At 46.7% G+C, this 24979-nt stretch overlaps 2 protein-coding genes across 2 annotated transcripts; both read right to left on the bottom strand.

The window, feature by feature from the left end:
* Positions 1-389: 389 nt before the first annotated feature.
* On the bottom strand, positions 390-9909 carry LOC144142444 (uncharacterized). The gene is made up of 3 exons (XM_077673954.1): positions 9862-9909; positions 4260-5315; positions 390-2673 (listed from the first exon to the last, which is right to left on the bottom strand). The coding sequence occupies exons 1-3, from the start codon at positions 9881-9883 to the stop codon at positions 2330-2332; spliced, it is 1422 nt and encodes a 473-aa protein (XP_077530080.1). The 5' UTR covers positions 9884-9909; the 3' UTR covers positions 390-2329.
* A 4938-nt stretch (positions 9910-14847) lies between these two features.
* LOC144142959 (phosphatidylinositol phosphatase PTPRQ-like) lies at positions 14848-24731 on the bottom strand. Its single transcript, XM_077674786.1, has 6 exons — positions 24713-24731; positions 22809-23789; positions 20490-21437; positions 19051-19983; positions 17535-18473; positions 14848-15524 (listed from the first exon to the last, which is right to left on the bottom strand). The coding sequence occupies exons 1-6, from the start codon at positions 24729-24731 to the stop codon at positions 14863-14865; spliced, it is 4482 nt and encodes a 1493-aa protein (XP_077530912.1). The 3' UTR covers positions 14848-14862.
* Between the last annotated feature and the right edge of the window lie 248 nt (positions 24732-24979).

Genomic DNA, 24979 nt, shown 5'->3' with positions numbered 1-24979 from the left:
ATGCTCTTTAAGTGTGTGGAAGTGTATTTTGCCATGTTGCCACATCTCACCACAAAAATTCCGATAATACCAATGTATACCAGAAAATTGCTAGAATTCTACCAAAGAAGCCTCATGTAAGAGGATGCTAATTTCATGATCAATCGTCATCTCTCGGGTTCATTATTTGTTGGGTCGTAATCAGGCAGACCAGAAGTAGCTCCTTTTCAATCATTATTGCCAGATCTCAACTATTTTTTTCATGCTTGTTTAACTTATGCGACGCAAGCGCCAATACCTATTGAACACGAATGTGAGCGGTGCGCTTGTTGAATTCGGCCAGTGGATTGTGATTAAATTTACGACGCAATAAAGACGCGCATAAGGACTAGTAAGGGACATACGCAGTGCTGGCTTCCCACTGATACTTTATTGACACGGGAAAACATTTATACATGCAAGATATACTGACACTACAGGATAAAGGCAGGTAAACAAGATAAACAAGATATTAAATGTACTACACTTCATCTTCCCGTCGTTCCCCTCCAGTGCCAACACGGGCGTGGTGTAAGTAAGTCAATTCCTTTGCAGTTAGTGAAATCAAAGGAACACTGACGCAGTCGTCCTCCAACCGTACAATCTCTTCTGCTTCGATTATGTCCCCTGTGTTCTGATTACCACTTCTGCTCAACCCGTACACTCTTCAAACTTCGGTACGCACTTGTGATTCCGACAATGCGTTGCCAAGTGCCCTGTCAGCCCGCCTTTCACAAAATAGTGTTCCCGCAAGCGGTCATTTAGGCATCGGCCGCTCTGGCCTACGTAGCACTTTCCACATCAAAGAGGAATACGGTACACGATGCCTTCAACACACTTCCCATCTGACATCCTCGAGGTTGCTTGGTAGCTCCACTACTTACTCGGCACAGGCCTAACAATTTATGTAGCGCGGAAAGTGCAACGCGAACGTCTACCCGCTTCCCTATTCGTTTTAGGCCATGGGAAACCCCGTGAATGTAAGGCGCTGTTATTGCGCTGTAAATTTAACATGTTGAACCAACTATAGTCCAGACGCCAATCTTACTGAGATTGTGAGTAGTCCAGCAGTTTTATAGGACCCTTAAACGGCTATGTTGAACTGTTTCCTTCTTTCTTACGTCATAAAGAATAACATTTTTGTTTTATCCAACGTCGATGCAGGTCGCGCAAGTCCTTGTTTGACATTATTTACATTTATGTAAAACTTTATAGTGCCTTTATTTACGATGTCCGCGGCCTAAAGCGCTGTTTTGCCTGCGTATTTTAGTTCCCTTAAACTCGTTTTCTTATGTCAAAAAAAGGGTCTCTAGTAATCACTACTCGGTGTTATTACAAAGACCAAACTTGCCCCCTCTACGCACACTGATACGTACGAGCATACCAAGAACAATGAGGTACGCTACTTGTGGAGAGATTGCAGAAAGAAAGAAATGCCCACAGAAAAACGCAATGTATTTGTTATCGGTTCGCTGTATGCTTTACGCATTGGAATTGTTGAGAAGTCGCTTACGCGGCATCGCCTTTATTTTTCTTGTGGAAGTACACTTCTTTAGCACTGACACTTAGGCGCTCACCCACACATTACAGCATTACAGCTGTAAGCACTCTCCCGTTCATAGTGCACAAATTTCATGGCCTCTTTCGGGCCATAAATGCTTCACACTCACGTGCTTCAGGTAGGTTCTACTGAACGTAAGTTGAACGCATCACAACTGTGTCAGTTGTGGGTTCACTCACTCACACGGTCACAAAACATCTGTTAGGTTGAACGCTACGCATCCAACTGTGTGCGTCGTCTAAAAGCTAATAATAACAAAATGGACTGCAATTGACAGTTCGGAAAAAGAGAAATCGAGGGCGAGTAGACATGTTCAGTGTATTCAGGCGTCCCAAAACAACCATGATCTTTTGAAATGAACTGCGTTCGCCGTCCATTCTCCCACAGGTAGACGCTTCCATTGTTGTTATTGTTATCGTACAACTACGCTCTACTCTACGACACAATCTATATGAAATCAGTCCTGTCTCCACAATTAAGCTCATGAGGGCCCGGTATTGGTGGCCGTGCATCCAGCGACGAAGGTCAGGCGCTCGTCCTCGGTGACACCCGAGGCCCCTCATGCGGCGAGCTCGTGCTGACTGTACACCCGGACCTATCCTCAAGTGATGGTACAGAGCTTATAAACGTTTCATTGGTACCGCACCAGAAGCCTCCGACTTTGGTTCTGTCGTGTCGCATCCATCAGTGTTCTTAAAAATACATCATTGCGCTTCTTTGGTGCCAGGCGTAGGTATCCAGTAGCTTTACTCATTTATTAATAGTTGGGTGTTCGAACTCAAAACGCTTTTTGACCGTGGTGGGCGTGAAGCGTACACTGACTTTCTTTCCTTCTAGCAATTCTTCCTGGTATATGTTGAAGGCGTTAATGCTGACAGTGCACGGAATGCCGGAGCTCAGGTGTGGTAACGAGAGGGCCATTCTGTCCGCCTTCAGAGTGACCGTGGTGCTGTTGCCACGAACTCCGTCCGTCATGCAGGACCAGCGGACGTCGTACCCCGAACGGGGCCCGTTCCAGGAGGTCGGGGGTAGCCACGTCAGGACGTGCTCACCGTCACGCTGGATGATGGTCACATTTCGGGGCTTGCCTGGTTCTAGAGGATACGCGGGGTAAATGAAACGTCTGGTTAGCTTTATCATCATCGTCACCACCCTATTTAGGTCCACTGCGAGACGAAGGCGTCTCCCATTGATGTCCTGCGCTGCTGGAATTCATTATTTCCTCCACATTTTCTTATTTTGCCCCTCCATAAAGTTATCGTGCTTCCCAAAATGTGAGTTCTTTGGTGTAGTGCTTTTTACGAGAGGCGGCTTGCTACCTTTTTCGAAAAGTACCATAGGGCAGAAGGTAATTCATATGGCGCTGGTCACTAGGAGAGGCTACCTTAGCCAAGGCAGAAAGTAGCGCCGTGGCTGCAGAAAGTACTTTGCCAAACTTTCTCAAAATAACAATAGTTATTCAAAATAAGCATCAGTGCACCGAAGTTCCTCGAAATAAGAATACTTAGTCAAAATAAGCATCACTTCGTCAAGGCTAAATGCCAATTAATCGTAATTCCAACATAGTATACGCCAGGATCTTTACAATTTTGACAACGTTTTCGACTGAGGGCCGTTTACACCCCATACCAATGATTTATTTTTTAGCCTCCTCACGTGCTTTCAAATTGTATTCCCTTGTGTCATAAACAAATACACATACATACATGATTTGTGCCCATTGCGCGCAAAGTGAAATGTATGCTGGAGGTAAACCTGCATGCGTTAGTTATAGCGCAATCATCCGGCTAAGAGTGGTTGACAAAAACTATGAACGAAAGATGAAGGAATCTAGCGAGCACCACGCTCTAACTTGTGCCCTTGATGTTACGTAACCGAGATGTAATTCCTAAACCTGTCTCACCAACCTTCCGAAGGTTACCAGCTAAGCCTCGAAGTGAACGCCCTCGGGCGGCACGTGAGCAACGGCTCCAGGACTGAGCTGTAGCACCGTCGAATGCGTCTCTAGGCACAGACGTTTCCTGAATTCCTAATTTACATATTTCCAGTAATGCTGAATTTCTTGTAAGGCAATTATAATGTGTATTCTAAAAGGATGTCAAATTACACTATTGCCGGACACTATACATTATTACACTATTACACTTAGTCCGGCATTCCAGTCGAGTTCTGGCGTCACAGCTATTAATAAGCAGCTCCTCTATACCTAGTTTGCACCCTAATTCGGCCTATCCCAGCGTGGCGCCTGCTGTATGCCCCCTATAGCTGCAAATGTTTTTTTCGCATGCTTCAGACTACCTATTTCTGAAGTGTGTCAATTCGGGTGTGAATAACACACGAAGCCAGTGCCACTATTGAGCTGCCGACCACGGCTATTTAAGGTTCGTAGAAAAAAAGGAAGTGACTTGATCTGACTTTATTTGCTTTTCTTGTATTTGTAAGTTATATTGTTCACGAAGCACTCCAAGGAGAAAGAGCCGCGATGACTGATACTGGCATGGTTGGTTGACTTCACTGTACATCAATCCAGCCCGTAAATAAGAGGGACATAAAAGAAAAGGCTTCCTTTCTCGTTCTTTATCCTGTTATTTAGGGAGTATTATTAGCAACGCTTTTGTATTGTCTGCAGCTCTCACACAATAGTACAATAATTAAAACTTTTCAAATTCGCATCACTTACCTCCTACGGGAGTTTCGAAGTCCTTTGAACTTTCGTTTCCAACGAATTCCAAACCAAGTCTGCGAACTCCTGGGGACACAGCCACAGTGTAGTTTCTCCAAGGCGTCAGATCAAGAAGCTTTACCATGCTCTCCGTTGTTGTCAGGTTTTGTACTACTTCCTCGCCTGGTGTCCTCGGTGCGGCAATAGAAGAAACACCATCCAGTTGAGTGGCTGCGGTGGTGGCATTTTCTGCGACGTATTCGTGCGTTTGGTTCTCTTTCGAAGTGCCCACGAGGTCGAGTTCTGGTTTCACAGATAGAACGACCCTGTAGTATGCACCGTCGATTCCACCGATCTCGTCGACTGTGGACCACGAAAGGCTGGCCGAGTTTTCTGTTAGTTCGTTTAAGGTGAGACCAGAAACGCTTGGCAATGAGGGCGTCCAGCTGACACCTGTTTCCAGGGCAACCTCCCCTTCAATCACTCCATTTTTCAATTTCAAAACTGGCTGTACTGTGACGAGAACGCTTGCGAAGTTCTCAACTTGAGGAAATGTAGCGGTTAGACTGTGACAGGGAACAGTTTGATTATTGCAGTTTTCCAGACTTTCTTGTGAACTCACAAACATCCTGACACGGCATTCTAAATCAACAGATGGCGTCGACGGCGCGTTAGCAAGCTCCCAGGTAACAAGAATATCGGAATGAGAATGTTTCCGGTTAGTCGTGGTAATGAAAATTTTGGTAACATTTGGCAATCCTCCCGAAATAGTAGTGCTCACTAATTTCCGGGCAGGGAGGCTCTGCCATGTTACATTCCGTCTTTCGTACAGGGCAACAAGTTCGACCGCGTAGTCTGTGTATTCTTCCAATCCGCCTATAAGAATTGTGGTGCTGCTGCCAGGTACCGTCGAAGTGTTTTTTCTTGGTGGGTTGGTGCCATTTCGTTGGTTTTGGCACCAAGAGACTTGAAAACTCTTTAAATACTCGTTTTCAGCAAGACTGTCCCAGTGAACTTGCACTTCGGTGGTACTCACGGCTCGTACAGTAAAGTTGACCACGTCTGTTAAATTTCCTGAAAATTAAATAAACATGTTTTAGAACACTTCATTTGGAGGAATACTCCAATGTCAAAATTGAAACAATCGTCATTCATTTTAATAGAATGCTTTGTTGGGCGTGTTGGTTCAAGGCTACAAAAAATTAAAGCGAGCGCAAAGGACGAGGACAGAAAAACACAGTAGACGGGACGAGCACTCGTCCCGTCTACTGTGTTTCTCTGTCCTCGCCTTTTGCGCTCGTTGTAATTTTTTGAAGTCATTCATTTTGTTGAGTAAATTGACTAAATTTTTGGCCTACTCTTATCAGAGGGCAGAGGGGTGGTGAGACCCCTTTTTGCACAAATTAATCGACATATTAGTACCATTTTTATAGTGTGGATGAGAGAAACGAATTCCTAGATGCCATCAAATGAGCTTATCACCAACGCCGCGCGTATTATTAAAGGGTTAATAGCACAACAGGCTTCTACATTCCCGTACAAAAAACTGATTCGAGACCTGCGGACGTTGAGTGCAGGATTTATGGGATTTTTTTTCATGTTTAGCTTTTCTTAGTGTAAACGATGTGAGTCGACAAATCAGTTCCCACTAGTATACTCAGTTATTGCAAACAGTTTCACAGGCACGAAAGTTTTTTTCGGTTTTTCAAAAGTAACTAAGACAAACGCAAGCGAACTGAAGCTTCTAAGAACTGAAGATCACATATTCTTAGAAATGGTTCACACGAACACCACCTAACGGAACCATTAGTCGAGTGCAAGCAACCGCGTAGAGGCGCGCATAAGCCCTGGGGTTTCAAGGAAAAGATGCGAAGAAATTCTTGGAGCACCAAGCTGCTGGTAATTCTTACGGAGAAGCATCGTGTTTTTCGCACCAGTCCTAACCGCATGATGCGCTTCGTCATTTTTCATAGTTTGTGTCTTTGCCCGTGGTTTGCAGTTGTTATCCTTGCTTAGAAATCGTGCTGCTTTTTTTACGGTCCGCTTTTTATCTTGTGTCACGTTTTTGGCGGTGGGTCTTCTGCCTTCAATTTTTTTTAATTACACAATACTGCAGGCCAGAATTAGGCCCAAGCAGGAGTGGGAAAGTGAATACATAGTATACAAGTCCAAAGTAATAATACAATCTCTATCATAGAACCATCAACGAAAAGTGACAAAACCAAAAATTTCTGCACATGAAAATGCTGACCAATTGAATGCATGTAGATTTGGCTAAGTCAACACAGGGGCAAGGAGACTGTTCCAGTCAGATATTGTTGGAGGGAAAAATGAATATTTATGAGTGTTTGCACGCCTGAACATAGGGGTAAACTTAAAAGGGTAATATTGACTCGTAGGCCTGAAGGAATGAGAGGTCAGATGTATTGATGGGTCAATGCGAAGTTTGCTGTGCCAAAGATCAGCAAGAAATTTTAATCTGTTGCTTTTTCCTTTAGATTCCAGCTTTGTAATTCCGTTGTTCTGTATGAGTGTGTTATGGGAATCGTATATTTGATAGCGGTTATATATGAACCGAGCAGCTTTCCTTTGAATTTGTTCGACCTTGCCAATATCTTTGTTGTATGGGGGCCGCAGACCACTGAAGCCTACTCAAGGCGTGATAGGATTAATGTGTTGTAAGCCAACAATTTGATGTTGGGGGGCCAGTGTTGAATTTTGTGTTTTAATAGTCCCAGTTTCCTTCTAGCCGAAGCGCAAATGTTATCAATATGAGCCGATCAGGATAGGTTTAGGGTAATTGTCCCAAGGTACTTGAAGCTATTTGTTAAACTAACAGGGGCGTTGATAACTGTATACTTATATTCAAGATGGTTCATTTTCTTAGTTATACGTATGAGCACTGCTTCATCGGAGTTTGGTGTTATGCACCACAGGTTGCACGGTGTGAGTACACCTTCAAGGCTTTCTATTAGAGAGGCCTGATCGTTAACATTTATAATACTTTTGAACAGCAAGGAGTCATCTGCAAATAGGTGAATATTTACGTCCTGGTTTATACAAGTTAATATATAGTTCATTTAAATGAGGAACAGTGCCTGCCTGACTACGCTTCCGTTTGGCGACGCCGGAAATGAAAGCCATTTAAATCAACAAATTGTTCCGGCAGTTCAAGGTATGATATAATCCATTTCACAAGCTAGCAAGGAAAACCCAGTTTGTTTAGTTTACATGTCAGTCGAGAGTGAATGCTTTTGTGGAGGCTTTAACTAAAGTCAAGGAATAGTACGTCAATTTGGCCTGATGCATCAATCACAGAAGAAAAGGAAGGAATAGGGGAAATTAATTGAGTGGTGCAGGGCAGGCCCCTGCGGAACCCTTGCTGGAATGGTGAAAGAATGTTGCGCTTACCTAGGAAATCATCTATGTAGTTATCAATTATGTGGTCCATGAGCTTACAAGAAGAACTTATCAGGGATATGGGTCGATGATTTAGAAGCAACGCGTTATCCCCTTTTTGAACACCGGTACAACACGAGCGACGCGCCGGTCTGGAGAGAAAATTCCAGCCGAAAAAGATAAACGAAAAATAGCAACCAGAAAGCCTGTTAATGATTCAGGGTATCGCCGCAAATAAGCACTAGGAATGTTATCCGGCCCGCCCGAGCATTTAGAATCTAGGTTAAGCATCATTGAAAAATGCCTTCAAATATATATTCTGCGCTGATATCTACCATGTTAAACCTAGATATGTAATCAGAAGCGAACCTTGAAAAAACACAATTGAAGTATATATTGAATTCTTTTCAGATTTCAGGTTTGTCTCGAACGACCCTTTCGCCTATTTTAAGACAGTCAATAGCTTTTTGTTTTGTTCTTGAGCGGAGCTGGCACCAGAATTTAGATGGATTATTTTTTAAAAACTGCGATAACGTACTGGAGAGGTAGAATTTTTTGATTGCGCAAGTTTTCTGTCAACGCAAGAGCTTTAGTTTATGAAGGTTTTAATTAGTTCCTTGTTTTTTGGTTCATTCAATTTTTCGTACCAGATGAATAATATCTCGATTAATCCAAGGATGGCTTCCTGAACTTTTTTATTTTTGTTCGGTACAACATTTTCGAGGCAAAACCGGCAAATGGAGTTAAACGTGTCCCACATATAATTGACATCATTTCCACAATAACGATCAAAACCAGATAAAGGTAATCGGGCACCGACTCCCCGTTTGCCATCCTCCTGCTCATTAGTTAAATAAATGTTTGTCTCTCTCTCCCCGGGAAAAGTCTTTGACTATTTTTTTTCTTTGGTCGACGAGCAGTGAGTGTTTAGACCGCAGGTAAAAATCATAAGTTTGTGGTCACATAAATCGTCTTCGACCGTAGCGCATGCATCATTAAGAGATCTGAAATGATCATTAAGGTATCTGGAATGAAAGACAAAACGGATGACGTGTTTAGAATTTTATGGCTAGGGTTATTTGACGGCTCAGTGAGATTACATGTTACTGTCATTTCAAAAACTGTATGGTCAGTACGACGGGATGATGATAAGTTTGACCAAATAATTCTGAGCAAATAAAAATCACCGGAACCTGCAAATTTTTTTTTGAGCACTCGATAGAGTTTTCATAAAGTTTAGGCACGAAATCCGAGTTTGGAGAGGGAGCTCGATATTTCAACTGAAATAATGAGCTTACTACCAAACCAATCTTTCCGGACGCAGAGGCCTTCATGGTCCTGAATTTGGTCAAGTGGGGCAACCAGTATTTTCTTCTTTAAGACAATGGCGACGCCTCCGCCGTGCGACGGTCGGTCTATTCGGTACACGTTGTAGGAATTCTGCACTATATGTTCATCGGAAATGACACTGTGAAGCCATGTTTCCGTTGCGATAGTTACACAGGAGTCGTGGGCTAGTAAAATACTCTCAAACTCGGTGGTTTTGGTAACGAAACTTCTGGCATTGATATTCGAGAGACACAAGCAGTGTCGTGAGGGGAGAGGGCATTGTCAGGGATTCTGCGGAGTTGTGCTCACGGGCGGAATCTGTACCCGTTAATTAGTACTAACATCCCACAGAAAGGTGCTGTCGCCGATGGGCAGCGTTTCGTTGACGAGACAGACCTTCTTTCGATTCTGTTTAGTAATAAGCCTTCGCATTCTTCCACAATTGTTTGCACCTTTAAAGTGTAGGTCTATAGTAATCGTCTGAAATTAATGTGTTGCTGAATTTAGGCTTTTGTATTTTTTAAATGGCCTGCTTTTCGCTATAATCCTGCAGGATGACTGGAAGATTTTCTAACCGTTTCCAAGTCTGTGAATTACACCTGAACGTTTTATGTGCGCAACGCTTCAGCGTCCGTACAGCGACGTCACTGGCTTTACAACCGAGCGAACGAAGGGAACACGGAAGACAGAAGGAAAATTAGCAGCAAAGTGTGGCGAAAGTGTGAGGGCGAGGGCGATATGGCGAGGCGGCGCGAGACGCTGCCCAGAGGCGACACGCTACGAGGTGATCGAGAAAACGGAGACGACACCGAATATGAACCTGCAGGGAAGTGGCCGGAGGATAAAAGTATGGCGAAAATGCGAGGGGGAGGGCAATATGCTGAAGACGCACCCCAAAATCCCAGCTCCTCCATCCGTGTACGTCGCCGCCACCGGAGATGTGCTCTGAAGTCCCAGGCAAAGAAGAAGAAGAAAACTTTATTTTTGCAAGGATCCCCTAGTCCGGAGCTCCCGGGATAGCCGACAGGGCCTTCTCTGCGCGTTCAATGAGTGTTCTTTGCACTTCTGCGCTAGAGTCGGCCAGCCTTCTTTCCCATGAAATGGGGGTAGGATTGGGTATGGGGGAAAGGTTAGGGTTCTGTGTGCATGTCCCAGGCAAAGGCGAATGGCCCGGCGCTGATCCACCTCCAGCTTTTCCCACCGACGCGGCTTGAGTTGCACCAGAGGCAGAGCAAAGAGGACGGCGGACGACGCCATCCCGTGGAACACCCGCAGGGCCACGGTATGTGGGCAGCCCTGGCCACGCCCCAGCAACCTCCGCACGCCCTGGTGGACCCTCGTTGTGCGTTGCCGGAGCGCCTGCACCGCAGGTAGCCAGGACAACCGGCAGTCGACCAAGAACGCCAGATACTTCGCACTGGTTCACCACGGAAGGGACTGGCTGTTCAACGTGAGTGGCGGTGTCGCCTTGCGTGCCCTGTTGTCACTCGGGTGGAAGACCAAGGCCTCCGTTTTCGATTCGGACATGTGCAGGCCATGGTTTGTCAGGAAGGCGGTGACGGCCCACATCAACCACGGGAAGCATGCCTTCACCTTGGATAGTAGTCTCGTTGGTTCGTGTGCCCAGATGACGATGTCGTCGGCATAGATTGTCATCCCCACTGGAAACGCAAGCCCAGCTTGGATGCAGTCCGGGAGTGGAGCCAGGACGAGGTTGAAAAGGAATGGGCTGAGCACACTCCCCTGCGGAACCTTAGAGCTGACGTCTCGTGGTCTGCTGGTTGCTCGGCCCCCCTTGAGTATAAAGGTACACGGATGGCTCCGTGCAACAGTCGACGGTCAGAGCCGGAACCACCTGCACGGCCCCCTGGAACTTGGCACCAACAAGATGTGCAGCCTACCCTTCCCGGCCTCATCCACCCACGGAGAGCTGGCTGGATTCCACATGGCCACGGATCTACTTCTATAGCAGGGCCCCCAGGTCCGGAGGGCCATCATCCTGACTGATTCGCGGTCTGCCCTCCCCCGTCTGCGCACCTCCTACCACCCAGCCAGCTCCAGCGGCTACGTAGAGCGGTCGCTGGTGGCCAAGCTCCATTCGGTTGACGCCCAGGGGTGTCCACTGCAACTTTACTGGCTGCCATCGCATGTGGGCATCATGGGAAACGAGGTTGGACATGCCTTGACCAAGGGTGCTGCTCGTCAGGCACGAGTCCCAGAAATGTAACTGATTAAGGCGGATTTCTGGGCAAGTTGGTATTCCATTGCAAGACCGTTCAAAGCGCAAAACGTAAAACGAGGGACGACGAGAGGCACAGGGACACGCGCTCCCTGTGTCCCTGTGTCCCTGAGCGCGTGTCCCTGTGCCTCTCGTCGTCCCTCGTTTTACGTTTTGCGCTTTGAACGGTCTTGCAACGAGTCCCAGCCTCCCGGGATGGATGTGGAGTCATTTGACACTGGAAGGACTATCCTGGACCCAGTGGTGGAGGCCATTCATCCATACGCACGAGTGGTCAGTGGCCACGTCAGACGGGTCCTGCCCGGACGCATCAGCAGAGACGCCCAGTGCCTCCTGCTTCGCCTGCGGCCTTATTACTGCAATGTGGGAGCCCGCCTGCACCAACAGGGCCACCGGGCGCCCCAAACCTGCGCCGACTGCCCAGAGTCCAAGACGCTGGAGCACTTACTGTGCTCTTGCCGCCAGCATGACACCCCCAGGGATGCACTCTGGGCCGCACTCCAGCGACTCGGTGCACCAAACCACAAGCTGAAAGACTTCCTGTTCCCCACGGGATCGGACGCCATCCGACGGGAGCTCTTCCGGCACTTATTCAACTTTCTGGTCGTGACAGGACTAATGCAGCGTTTTTAGCCGTCAAACCATGGACTTGACGAACGCGACATAGACTGTCCCCCACTCTCCTCCCTCTCTTCTTTATTTCTTGCATCTCTTCCTATCCTTTGAAACCACCACTCCGCTTCCCTGGACTAGGTTGACTGAGGGTGAACTCCCGTTGAGTTCAAAATTACCACGGTTCTTTTCTGTTACCTTTCTAAATAAACCACCACCACCACCACCCATAAGCCCAGTGAGAGCTGCACGATGCACGTACATCGGTCCTTCCGCGTCCTCGTCCTCGTCGTCGCGTGGCTCGTCCGAATCTCGTTACATTTGCTCGGGTTGGTCAGATCAATTTACAACATGCTCGGCGGCAGTGATGCTCTGCGAGATAACGGCAAAGAAGCCCGCCCAGCCATGCGTTCGCTAATCACACGATCACCTCCTGAGACGGAGCAGCTATGCGCCATGACCGAGATGACTGCAGTTCGCGCTGCGGACAAATTTCGCATAAGGGGGTATAGTGATCATCAGCAATTTTTACAGCAAAAGTAAGTGCACCACAGGTGGCTTTCCTGCCCACGCCTGTGTATTATTTTGCGAGAAAGGTACTCCAGGTCCAATTTTTAAACGGCACGTATGCTTGCCGCCTGCCGCCACGTGTCAATCAGCGAGTGGTGGGTGCTTTAGTTCAAACAATGGCTAATACTATCGAGCTCAACAGCTGTACATAGGACTCGGCTATCCAGACACGCACATGGTATCTGTGAACGTGCTGCCGCAATTACGATCCTGTTATCTTCAAAATGATCAATGTGGCCGACAATTTTGTAATGCGGTAACGAGGCACCGCTTAAAAAGTGTGAACATGCCGGAGCAACTTATAGGCTTGCAAAATCATAATGTGTAGTGGGGTCGTAAATGCTCCATGATGCATGTTTAATTTCGGCATCTTGTCAATGAATTATTTCGCTGGTTTTAAGGTCAGCAGTAGATTTGAAAAGTCTTTGTTGCTTTCTAGGTGTACCTGATTTTTCGGCACATCAATGTGGCATGCACGTACCCTTAGGACGAACACAGGTAAGTCACAACGTGATACATACCCCACTTTTTGGCGCTAAAGCTTGGTACAAATACCATTTATGCTTACGTCACGTAAGGCGCACGGCAGTGATAGATTTCAGTGATTTCATCTATCCTCAAAGCTTAGTTGCACCTTTTTGTAAGTCAGGAAAGTTCTAGGATTTGCATTCAAAGATTGCCACTAGGCTAAGAGGCCCGCATTTTGCACATTGTGGCACTGATCACTTGCATACGCCAGGGTTGCGTTATAGCCGGCGGCTGCACTGCGGCCTGACTTGTGTGCATCGAGGCTTCTTCTTCATAGACACTTCACTGAAGCCACCCAGGACGTTAAAACTCGCTATGCTGTTAAAATACGAATTCTAGAGAACGCCGGACAATCCGAGTAAATACGTAGCGCAACAAGTGACACGTGCGAGCATGACGACAGCCAGCAGTGTTCGAGGCGTGTTGTGTGTGACCGGGCTAACAACAGCAGAACTACTCTTTTCCATTTTTTTCTCGCCTTTCTAATCTTAACTTTTCTCTATTTTATCCTAGTATCATTTCAAAATCTACTATTATTCACATCTGCTGATGCCTCGACCGACATGATGGAAGCGAAGTGCTCGAGCTCAAGTAAAGCGCCGCCACATAATGTGAGTGCTATTTATAATCTATCTGCTGACGAGGCCACCGATAATCTGGTTGAAATGCGGCAGACGATGCACGCGGTGTTTTTCTGCGAGATATGGTTGCAAAGAGCATGCGCCGGCCCAGTGGTCACGGTCATGGCGGTTATCAGTGTTGTCAAGCGAAGAAATCGCCCGCTAAACTTTTCAGCGAATACCACGTATACAACATACGATTACTACTACCACAAGTCACAATTTGTTTTTGGACAGTTATATTAAGGAACCTTTACGCCCCTAATTTGCTCCTTTATCACAATACACAACTCCTCGATAACGAAGCATTCGGCACGTCCTCTATTTAGGGCGCATGACATGTTCATAGCGAAGGCCTGGCTGCTCGTTGCTGCAATCGGGCTTTCGCTGTTCGAAATGCATCCCCAAGCATCTAAAGAAAAGGGGGAGCCCTTTTTGGCCGACTTAGTTTTCGTGAACGGCTAGGATTTCTTGCGTGGCGTGGTATTACTGATTTCATTGCAAAATGGAGTGATAAGCTCCTGAATACTTTGAAAACATCTCAAAGGTGATTAAGGATTTGTTATTACCCACAGGCTCTGTTGCGAACTGCTGGACTGGTGCACAAATCACCGAGCTTTGGGAACACTAATTGAATCCATATAAAAACCCGTATGCAGACGAGAAACTGGACATGGTGCGGCATTCTCGTGGATGCGTTTGGTTTTATTTCTCCTAGGTGAACATATTCCGTAAACAGCCCATTTTTATTCAACTGTTGAGGAACTCTGTTGTGATGGGAATAGCTGCACTGGATTAGAATTAAACAGCGGAAGCACTTTTAAACAGGATCCTCACGTGATTTATTTGCAATAAAGGGCTCAATGCCCATTTATGCTCTTTTCATTGTTTCTATCTGTATTAATAAAATTTCAAGAAACGGTAGCGTCTTAATTACAGCTAACAACAGCATAAAAGTCGGATTTACATACCACTACCAAAGCAGGGTCATGTTTTAACTTGAAGCACTTCCCAGGGAGACCTGGTGGACACGTTGGTGCATATCTGAGCACATGTCAAACAAATTTCATGCTGTGACAGTTCATAGCACATGCATTTGCTCAACATGCTGCCTCTAAATAAATTTATTTTTTCGGCAAAAGTTCTGTAATTTGATCTTCATCGTTCGCAACACACACCCATTTTGACCGTACAAACCCTGAAGGAGAACAAACCTAAAAATCCCGGAAGCACCCACTGTTCTGGTCATGCACACATCAAGGCAACACAAAATTTAACATCCACCTTTTTCACGCGCAGGCACTTGAAGTGTAGCATACAGTCTTTACTCATTTTGGGTCGTAGACATTGCCACTTCACCTTCGATGGTATGGCAATCGTGTTCCACAAACGCTCTTGCTTCCACAACGTACTCTTCGCCAAATGACTTCGGTTCAACAAAAGTTAGCCTTGTCACATCGGAGGCCGTCTTGCGACTTCGGCACGCAGACCGGGACGTTCTCTCCCCAGGAGACACAGATCTCCTAAGCGGGCACAAATCTACCAGGTACCCGGTCAGTGGAGCTCCACCGGTGTTATTCGGAGCCTGCCACGTAACTAAGGCTTTCACTGACGTTGCGTTTACTTCGTACACGTTTATAGTCAATTCGCTGGGTGGCGCACTAGGAAGTGGGTTTGTAGTGCCTTCGCCAGTAGTGCTAACCAAGGTGTAGCGGTTTTCTCCTTCGTTCCTCAGTAGAGTCACGTCAACAACGTATCTTGTGTAAGGCTTTAGTTCTGCGATGACTGTATCCCGCCGTTGTTCTTCTGGTAGAAACGTCAGGCTTCTTGATGTCAGTCTCGCCGGTTGGACGGTGTTCTTGGGTCGCCAGGATACAGTGTATTTTTGAGGTAGACTGCTGCTCGGTTCCTTACGAAGCCATTGAACATGGAGGGCGCTCGCGTTGAGGGCTTTTACTGTCACTTGAGGAGTGTAGGGGCTTGTGTCTGTTGTTGAAAGGCAAGGAAAAAAGTGACCCGCAGCCAAGTCAAGCGAGAATGGTCCCATTGGTAAATACGTGGTCTTGTGTACAAAACACATCCAGACAAACGCCATCAGTATACAAAACGATGAGGCCTGGCTTACCCCGTTGTGTCCGGGATGCGTTAATGTTTTATTTTCCTATAAGAAGCTTACAGATATAAGCCTTTTGTTGGGAGAGGTGTGTCTTAATTAACCATCAGAAAATAAATGCGTCCAATATCGGACACTGACAACATATGGAACCTGTTTCTATGACTCCAGCCTACAAGACAACCTCATCGGCTTGGCATGGCACTGTTGCAAATGCCCTGGTCTTAGTGTAATTGCTACTATGGCCACCTTCACCCCATAGCCTCTTCAAACTGAGCTCCTGGGTCTCCAAGGAGTCGTGGTAAACATGGCGTGAATGCCTCGTGAACCCCCAACCCCCCGATTCCACCTCTTCACTGACTCCCATGATGCAATCAGAATTAAATAATGCTTTCCATTTGTCACATTACCCTACCGTTCATCACATTCATCGTGCTAAGCCTACTGGGGTGGAACGGAACGCATGTGCGCGTCGCTTGCATTCCGAGGCACATGACCCATAGGATCGACAACCAAGCTGTTCATAATTCAACGCGGGAAAACCTTCAATATGCGCCTCCCTTGACTGCTTCCGATCTTGCACACAGTCCAGGCGAATCAGCTTACCTCCAACAGGATCGTGCTAGCGATTCTCTCCAAAAGCGGTTCGCCGAAAGGGCTGCGCATTGTTACGTCTTTGGTGTCCCCACCCTCCGTGACTCCGCAGAAGTCTTTGTTACCGAGACTATCAATATTTCTTGCAAACAAGGTGTTGCATACAAAGTGTCTCTATATTTCGAAAAATGCTATATAAGGCAGACTGGTAGGTGGATTATGACAGGCTCCGAGAGCACCGTACAGCTGGTAAAGCGCTCGCTGCCGGGGGGGGGATTTAGCTGACCATTGCCACCGCTGCCTGTGCATTCCACACTGTGTTCCACTTTTGGAGAAGACACTGATATTGTGCTGTTTTAAGGATCAGGACCACCGTGAATTGTTTGAAGCGTGGTGCATCATGAAAGACAGTGATAAGTGTGTAAGCACGGCATCTATTAGTTTCTCAAAAAAGAAAGGGATTATCTGAATGCAAACTTGCCACGTGCGTAACAAAATGTCTTTGACTTTGATAACAACCTGACTTAGTCGTAATTTTTTCTTGATGCTTCGGCCAAGTTCACGCATTCGCCGTTCCTGCATTTCTTATGTGTGCAGTAAAAATTTCAGTTGATGTCTAGCTCTAGTCCTGTGTGGTCTCTACTTATTGTACCGTCTTTACCGCGCTACTTAACCATGTTGACTTTACACACTCCAAAATGTAGAAATGGCTGTACTCAGACTCTTCAGCTCTTCTGTATGGTCCGCATTGTCCGCAAAATGTTTTTTCTGACCACGAACACCCTACTTGGCATCTAAAGCTTCCGTATCTTTTCCTGATTCTTTGCTCCGTACTGTGCCCCTAACTCAGCTCCAGATGTTCCCTTTAGGAAGGCTAACTGCATTTCTATAGTGGCCTGGAAAGGATCTCGAGAGATTAGTTTTACCCTCTCCTTCCCAAGATACTATGTATCGTTACCAAGCAGTCTCAATCATGTCCCTCATTCCCTTCCCTATTTACAGTAATGCGGAAAAATAAGAGGACCGAAGGTAAAGCAAATGCGAAAGCGCGTGCTGTCGTTTGCGATGCAAGTTTTTATATACCAATGGTTACCAACTACAGCCGGCTTTCGAAGTAACTGGATTTATTATTCGTTTCCAGCGGTGTGCTTTGCCTGCTGTGCCCGTCTTTGTAACATTACAACGAAAGCTAGCGAAACGTTTTAAGACACCGGGCACCTCACAGTCAATTTGCCTAACTAACAATAATTTCTGTCAGGGTTTTTATAAGAAAAAAATCTGGGACTCACCTTCGGGAATCGCCTCGAATTCAAGTGTGGTGTTCCCGGCGCAGTGCCAATCACTTCCAGAAATGAGACACGTGGCTACATCGACCGTATAGTTGTTCCCGGCTTCGAGTCCGTCGAACGTCACAACTGTCTTGTTGGTGGTTCTCTCAATCGCCATTTGGGGCACAGGCCGGAAGAGTTTCACGTAGTAGAATATTTCCTGCTCCTCAAGTCCCGCAGGCCTCAGCCAGAAGACGGTTACGTTACTTCCGTTCAGCTCAGCCCTCAAGGAATCCCACAGGCTTGGTATTGCAGGGGCAGGAGTGGTGAAGAAAATGATCGAAGGTGCGCCTTGGTCAGTTCCGCCGTCTGGACGATGAACGAGAGCAGAGATTTCGACACGGTACTTGTGGAAAATCTTCAACGCAGTAAATTCCACCTTGGAGTCGTTTGCCAGAAGGGACGTTGTCCGGCAGGTTGTGGGGCCCGTAAACGTTTCATTCCCAGCTAAAGGACAGAGCGTCACATTATATCCACGCACAGGAGAGTCTTCCTGACGAACTGGGAAAGCGTTCCACGTCACAGTCACTATGGAAGAGTTGGAATGTCTCTCGACTGATACGCTCACTCCATCAGGCTTCCGGTACGGATCAGGTTGCGTGGTTGCGGTTATTTTTTCAGAGTCGGTCGTGTCGTTGTAATTACCGCCGTGGATCCTCGACACCATGACCTGATATGTGGTGTTGGGTTGTAAGTCACTGATGAGACAGCTCGTCGCGTTGGCCGGTAAGGTCTTGTTGAATCTCGGTGCTTCGCTTACTGCTGTCTCGTTCACCTCCTGCCAAAACACCAGATAAATGTACGATCCACTTGCATTGGCAGGTAGTTCGGGCCATGTGACCAGAAGAGTGGTGTGGCTAGCAGACTTGACATGCAGATGAATGGGCTGGCGGTCGTCACCTGCGTAGGGATGGACGTGCACAATTAGCTTCTCAGAATAATTTTTCGTATACAATATTTGTGGCAGAACAGTGAATTCATTTCAAAACAGTAAAATGCCAGTCCGGTGATGAAAAATATTTGTTATGCCCTCTGGTGTATAATTTTCTAAGCCACACAAATAGAAATATTTCCCTTTTCACGCATGATGCTGAAAGCATGTGTCGTAGATTGTCACAGAAAACATCAAAATGATTCTCTTGTTATTAAATTTAAAACGAACCCACAAATGACGAACCCACCCACGAAAAAACGAACCCACAAATGACGGGAAACAGCGGAAAGCAAAACTTATTTGGACGGGAAGTTTGTGTAGCATTACATATCTCCATGACGGGAAACAGCGGAAAGCAAAACTTGTCCAAGTTTTGCTTTCCGCTGTTTCCCGTCATGGAGATATGTAATGCTACACAAACTTCCCGTCCAAATAACACTCAAATACAAGGCACCTAAAAGTGTCTTAGCGTATCAATAATGAAGCTAGACTCGATCGTTCCGTGGTATTCAAAATGAGTATGACCTCCGCTTGCTTGCTCACCTGTGTCAATGGCCTTGAAGGTGACGTCGGTCGCATTCCCACACTGTCTTCGTGACTCGCTCACCAAGCAGATGGTTATCGACACCACGTAGTCCACCGACGAAACTAGCCCTTCGAACGACGTCTCCGTGACATTTACTTCTGTGCGTGAGACAATCATCCCAGATGCCTTTTCTGCTAGGACAAGAACATACACGACGTCAAGGCCCTGTACTTGATCCGGGCGTTGCCAGGACAATCTCACGGAACCTCCTTCCAAAGACTTCCGTACGGCCGCGCCCTCTACGGGCGGAAGGGGCGGGGCATTTGTGCTCACAACGGTTCTCGTGACGTCCCCAGTTACAACCCGACCATTAATTGTGACGTAAGCTTTCACTTCGATATCATACTCAGCAAAGCTCCTCAGCCCTGACACTTCGACGTGTGAACTCGAGGCGGACGTGTTGAAGGTTCTGCAGGCTGTGGTACTTGTGCCGTCTGTGTGGGGACATACAGAAACTACGTATCCTTCGATGGGAGGGCCTGACGATGTCTGCGGTGCGTTCCAATTAACTACTAAGGTTGAGGAAGAGCCAATCGAAGTCGATTTGAGGGTGACTTCCGTCGGCGGTGGAGGTGGCCTCGGATCTGTAACTGCCTCGCTCACCGAAACGACTGTTTCCCATTGACTGCTGCTTGTGCCGAAGACTTCAGCGACAGCAACCGTGTAGTGCTCGAATGGTAAGAGGCCAGTGATCACGAAGGTTGATTGGTTGCTGGGGACGAACACGGTGACAGTATCCTCTGGTTTAGACGCACCAGGTGAAGGTTTGCTAGGAGACCAGGTGATTTTGACTCCTTCGAAGTTCTCTTGCCTTTGTTTTTCTGCATTCAGCCTAACTAATATTGATGAGCTGTTGACCGTCTCGATTTTCACCAGCTGACGGCCACGCACTGTCGAAAAAATAAAGCAAAACATATTTTAGAAATTATTTTTTGACGATAAAATAACCCACATAATTTTAGAATAAGCATGACATGGCTGTCTCGCCCTCTAGACATGACCGCCCTGGACGTTCGAAACGGTTTCAATAGCATTTAATTCAGTTTTAAATGCAAAAAATAACGAGAGCCGCAAGTAGCCTGCCGACCAAGTTTAAGCATTTGGGAAGCATATGATTCGGCATCATTTGGCGGACCAGAGGCTGCTTTCAAGGGGTGTAAATTTAGCGACATTCGCTCATGCCTCCCTGCAAACAAAACAATATTGTTTCTGCCGCTTCTCATAATAATCGCTTGTTTCATAATACTTCTCATAATCGCTTGTTTCATAATACTTCCCCTTTGTTTATAATAAAGCTGAAAGGTAGATGGGGTTGTGTATTCACGAGCAAATAATTTGAATTGGGCCGCGAAAAGGGTTCGCAAGAGTAGACAGGGATTTATGCGCTAAAGCTTACCGTATTGAGCTGGCGTGACGTTAGCTGATCTCGCTTCCCCGCAGTGCTTCTCAGAACCCCTGACGAGGCACGCCTCCACCCTTATGACGTAATTTGTTTCCTCTCCAGAACGAGCTAAAGTCACTTGCGTTGTGTTGAGGTCTTTGACAAACACCTGTTCGCTCGTGTTCCCCAGTAGCGCCGTCACTCGGTACAAGGGGCTCCATCTCGTGGCCGACATGTCAACCGCGTTCCACGAGACGGTCACATTCTCTTGACTTGACACGTCAATTTTCAGGCCATCAATCTTCAGCAGAGGCTTTGGATCGGCGCTCACGAACGTTTTCCCCGCGTCACCCGTGATGATCATGCCTTGAAACGTCGTGTAGGCGCTGACAAAAACTGTGTATGCTTCGAACCTGTTCAAACCTTCCAATGTAGTTCTGAACGTTGTTGACGATGTATTGTGCCGTTGGCAGTGAAGTTTCGTGTGCTCATTGCCGACTAGGCACAGTTCAACATAATAGCCTTGAACATCGGGTGCCTCAGATTGCTGAGGTGGCGTCCACGATATTGTAACACGGGTGTGGTTGCTTACAGGACCAGGCAGCTTGAATCCGATGTTTAGTGGTGGTGGACTGGGCTTCGGATAGGTGGTGCCTTTCGAATACACTGACACATTTTTGGACACGCCGTTTTCTACGTAGAAAATAGCTATTTCGACGTCGTAGGTCTTGTACGCTTCGAGCCCGGTGATGATAAAGATCCACAAGTTGTCAGGAGACAGATCAACCACAATTGGCCCTTCTTTAGTCGCTGTTAACGTGAGGTTACCCGTGCTCTGCCACCACTGAACGCGGTATCCCGTGACGGTCACTCCTTGCGAATGGGTTGGCATCTCCCAGGTGACCTTCAGGGTTGTGGAGTTGAGAGGAATCACGTGAACGTCCTTTGGCCTTGGAGTGGATTCTGTTGGGGCAGGGCATATTCCTCAGTTGTTACTTTCAAAGGGGACAACACTCTTGTGTAAGCATAGGCATGCATGCTGCTTACGCACAGGAGAAATATAAAGCTCAAATCAGGCTATTCTCTCAACACTACATAATTACAAACCAGAAAACTACATATCGATTTGTTGATTTTAAACGCTGCCCTGGACAACAGAGGACTTCGTACTTCTGGTTAGGTCTGATTTTAGGGGTAAAATTATTAACTTCAAATACTTGCGGTGTACTGTGACTGATTGTGAGTCTCAGTTCTTACTGCGCGAGATGGAACCCTTTTCCGCAAAGTGATGGTCAGTACTCAAGAAGTAAAATGCATAAAGCGGGCGACCCTTTGGCATAGATGCCGTAGTGAAAAAAACGCCTGGGGCTCAGCGGAATGTGAGTTTGGGCTAGTTGGAGTCAGTGATCGATAGATGCGTGTAGCCCAGAAAATAACCACCGAAACAGGTAACCTCCTGAAGCGCTGGCACTGGAAATCCCGTGCTTCGAAACTTTTCATGATTCAGGTGTCCCTCAAATTACCACTACCAATGCCAAGCGGCGTGTAATTTTACACTACCACTTTCCAAAGAATCATTGTCGATCTACTCCTACCTGTGCCGTTCTTTAAAACCCCACTTTTTGTACCCCACTATGATCAGCATAGTGGGGCACACAAATGTTTGGCAAACAAGCGGACATAATAAAATTGGGTTTGCAGGCGTCTATAAGTGCAGGAGAGGCGACGAAGTTTTATGGTATAAAATGAGACGTCCAACATTAGATTGATTTTAGGCAAAGTCATCCGACTTGAATGGCGGGCGTCGACAACAAAAATGAGGCCATGGTGCTTTGGCAATTTATGGTAGGAATTCCGCGTTTACAATTGCTGCCATCCGCAGATGACCACCTTGAGTACGTCAAAAATGCCCTGGTGGCATGAATAACATCTTAATATTCTGCTTTATTCTAGGGACGGAAATAAAAGCACTTGGAGTTCTCAGCATTGTAAGCTACTCATCACACAGAATCTCCAATAGATCTCGCGCATGGGGTTCAGAATTCTTTGATAGGCACCATATCTTATTCAGCCTGCTAAAACACGTTGGCACTGCGGCTATGACGCTGCGCAGCAGTGTCCAACAACGCGGGTTTGACCCAGGCACGCGGTGGCTGTTAATCTGATGGAAGCGAACAGCTAAAACGTCTGTTTGTCGAGATTTCGGCGTGTATTAAAAATTCCTAGATGGTTGAAATTAATTTAGTGCCCTCCGCTACGGCGCGCATGATAACACAGGTGTAGCGTCGGCGCGTTAAACACTACCACAATCAAACCAAAGTAAAAGCAACTTACCTTCTTTCAACGTCGTGAAGCTGGTCTCGCTCGGATCGCCACACTTGCGGGTGTAGTTCTTGACATCGCAAGCCCTTATTCGGACTGTGTAGTTCGCTAGGTGTTTGAGATTTGTGAACGTGGCGTGGAGCGCTTGAACCTCGCTGCCTTCCACTTCTCGTCCCGTTTCGCTTTCAAACAATTTCACTTCGTAAATCACTGACTCTGAGCCCACACCGGCTCTTACACTCGAGTTCCACGACACAGTGACGGTGCCGTATGCCGAGTTTGTCACTGCTACTTCAGACACAACCAAAAGTGTTTTTGCATCTACGGAAAAGCGTAACTCTGTCGCATCTCCCCTAACGAGCTCATCCCCGAATCTAACATAAGCTCGTATGCTAACGACAAACTCATCAAACGGGTTCAAATTGCTAACGTTGAAGACATGCTCATTCTTTGTTACTTGGAATGTGGAGGTTACGGGTGGCTTGTCCCCTTCAATGCGCAGCACAACGACTTGATAACCTTCGACCACACCCCCACTCGGCGCTTGAGATGGCGGCTGCCATGTTATATTAACGCTGAACAGCGTGGCGTCCAATTGTCGAACCGTGTAGTCTGCGCCCTCTGGTTTTGGATATGACTTCGCCGTGGTGATGGCTTGGATTCGTGCCGGTACTCCGTACCAAACCGAGGAGCCCTTCGCGTTCACTCGGAGGACCTCAACCACGTACACAGATTCCGCCACGAGGCCAGTGATAACGTATGTGAAAGCGGATCCTTTAAGGAACACGCTGGTCTTGTTGATCTGAGTGCTGTCGACGCTTTTGTTGGAGGTAGAAACCACCAGCCACCACGTGACGTTGTACCCCTGCAACGGTCCATTGGGATTCAATGGCTCTTCCCACGATACACGAATCGCCGTGCTGTTCGAACTGCTTTGCACTGCAGTGGGCTCACTGGCCGCTGGAAATATAAAAAAGAAAAAACGAGGAATCACTACAATAATTCACATATATATATTTTGAAATACCAGCAACACTGCCAGATAAACAAAACACTTGATTTTGTTAAGATTTCCCTATTGCATCATATATTTTATTTACAGTCTACGTGCTACGTTTGCCTTAGAGTACCCCCCTCAAAAGGGCCATGCAGACAAAATACAAGTTTGTTTTATTCGCAAGATTTCATGCTGTATAGCGAGCGCCCTAACCACTTGCTCGGCAGCGAACGAGGCTTTATTTACTTGGAAATTAAAACTTTTAAGTCAGAATTTTAATTCTAACACTAAATTGTGTGTTTTAGTGACGTCAACAGTGACGTATTAAAGCACGGCCTTAAAACTGCATATAGTCTGCTGACCAGGGATACTACATCTCACAGGCGCCCGTTTGATTACGGCCGCCGAGAAACGCCCGCGGGGTGACCTCGGAGGCTATGGTTTGGTAATCTTGTTTATCACCCACTTTCATAGGCGGCGCTGCAATACTGCTTAAATTAGAGTTCCTGTATATAGCTCCCTAGGCTACGCGATATACAGGAACTCTAGCTGAAGTGCCAGAGTTCACACTTTGTTCCTGGCCGGACTTCTACACCGGCCGTATTTTTATTACGGTTCATACTAATCGTGTCCTACAACTGAAGCTATGACTCGACAAACATGGTCACATAAGCGCCCTTGCCGCTTGTGTCAGTTTGTTAAGTCCAGCCCGTCCGACGGCTGTGTTAGCGGTGTCAGCGGCAAAGTGCCGCACTAACTGCTGCGGTGTTTACGTCTTCGTTCGTAACTTTAATTATTCACCCCACAAATCTTACGGCTATAAAAAGAATGCGCCCTACATTTATGCGAAAATAGCTCGTTCGGCAGGCTCATAACCATGCCTAATTGGCGTTTGCTTTCGCCGGCCTCAGCCAGTCACACAGCAGGGCTGATGACATCATTTGCACTGTTGCGGGAAATGAGCTAGTGGCTCGCATGTCCATTGCCTTTTTTGCTGTGTAGCTTATTTCAGCGAAATGCGCGTTAAAAGTGGTGTCGGTATGATTCTAATGAGGCAATCTTTTCAATGAACCAAACTTGTGTTTTGTCTGCACGGGCCCTTTAAATTCAACATAGAACAGATATATATATTAGCTTTGTATACAAAAGATCGAATACAAGAAAGACGCCAATGACACTTTTTTCT

The sequence above is a fragment of the Haemaphysalis longicornis genome, unplaced genomic scaffold (genome assembly GCF_048455015.1).
Source record: "Haemaphysalis longicornis isolate Haplotype H1 unplaced genomic scaffold, Haemaphysalis longicornis Haplotype H1 scaffold_6, whole genome shotgun sequence".
Classification (NCBI taxonomy): domain Eukaryota; kingdom Metazoa; phylum Arthropoda; class Arachnida; order Ixodida; family Ixodidae; genus Haemaphysalis; species Haemaphysalis longicornis.
The sequence above is the reverse complement of the archived record's forward strand: the minus strand, read 5'-3'. Positions and strand labels throughout refer to the sequence as shown.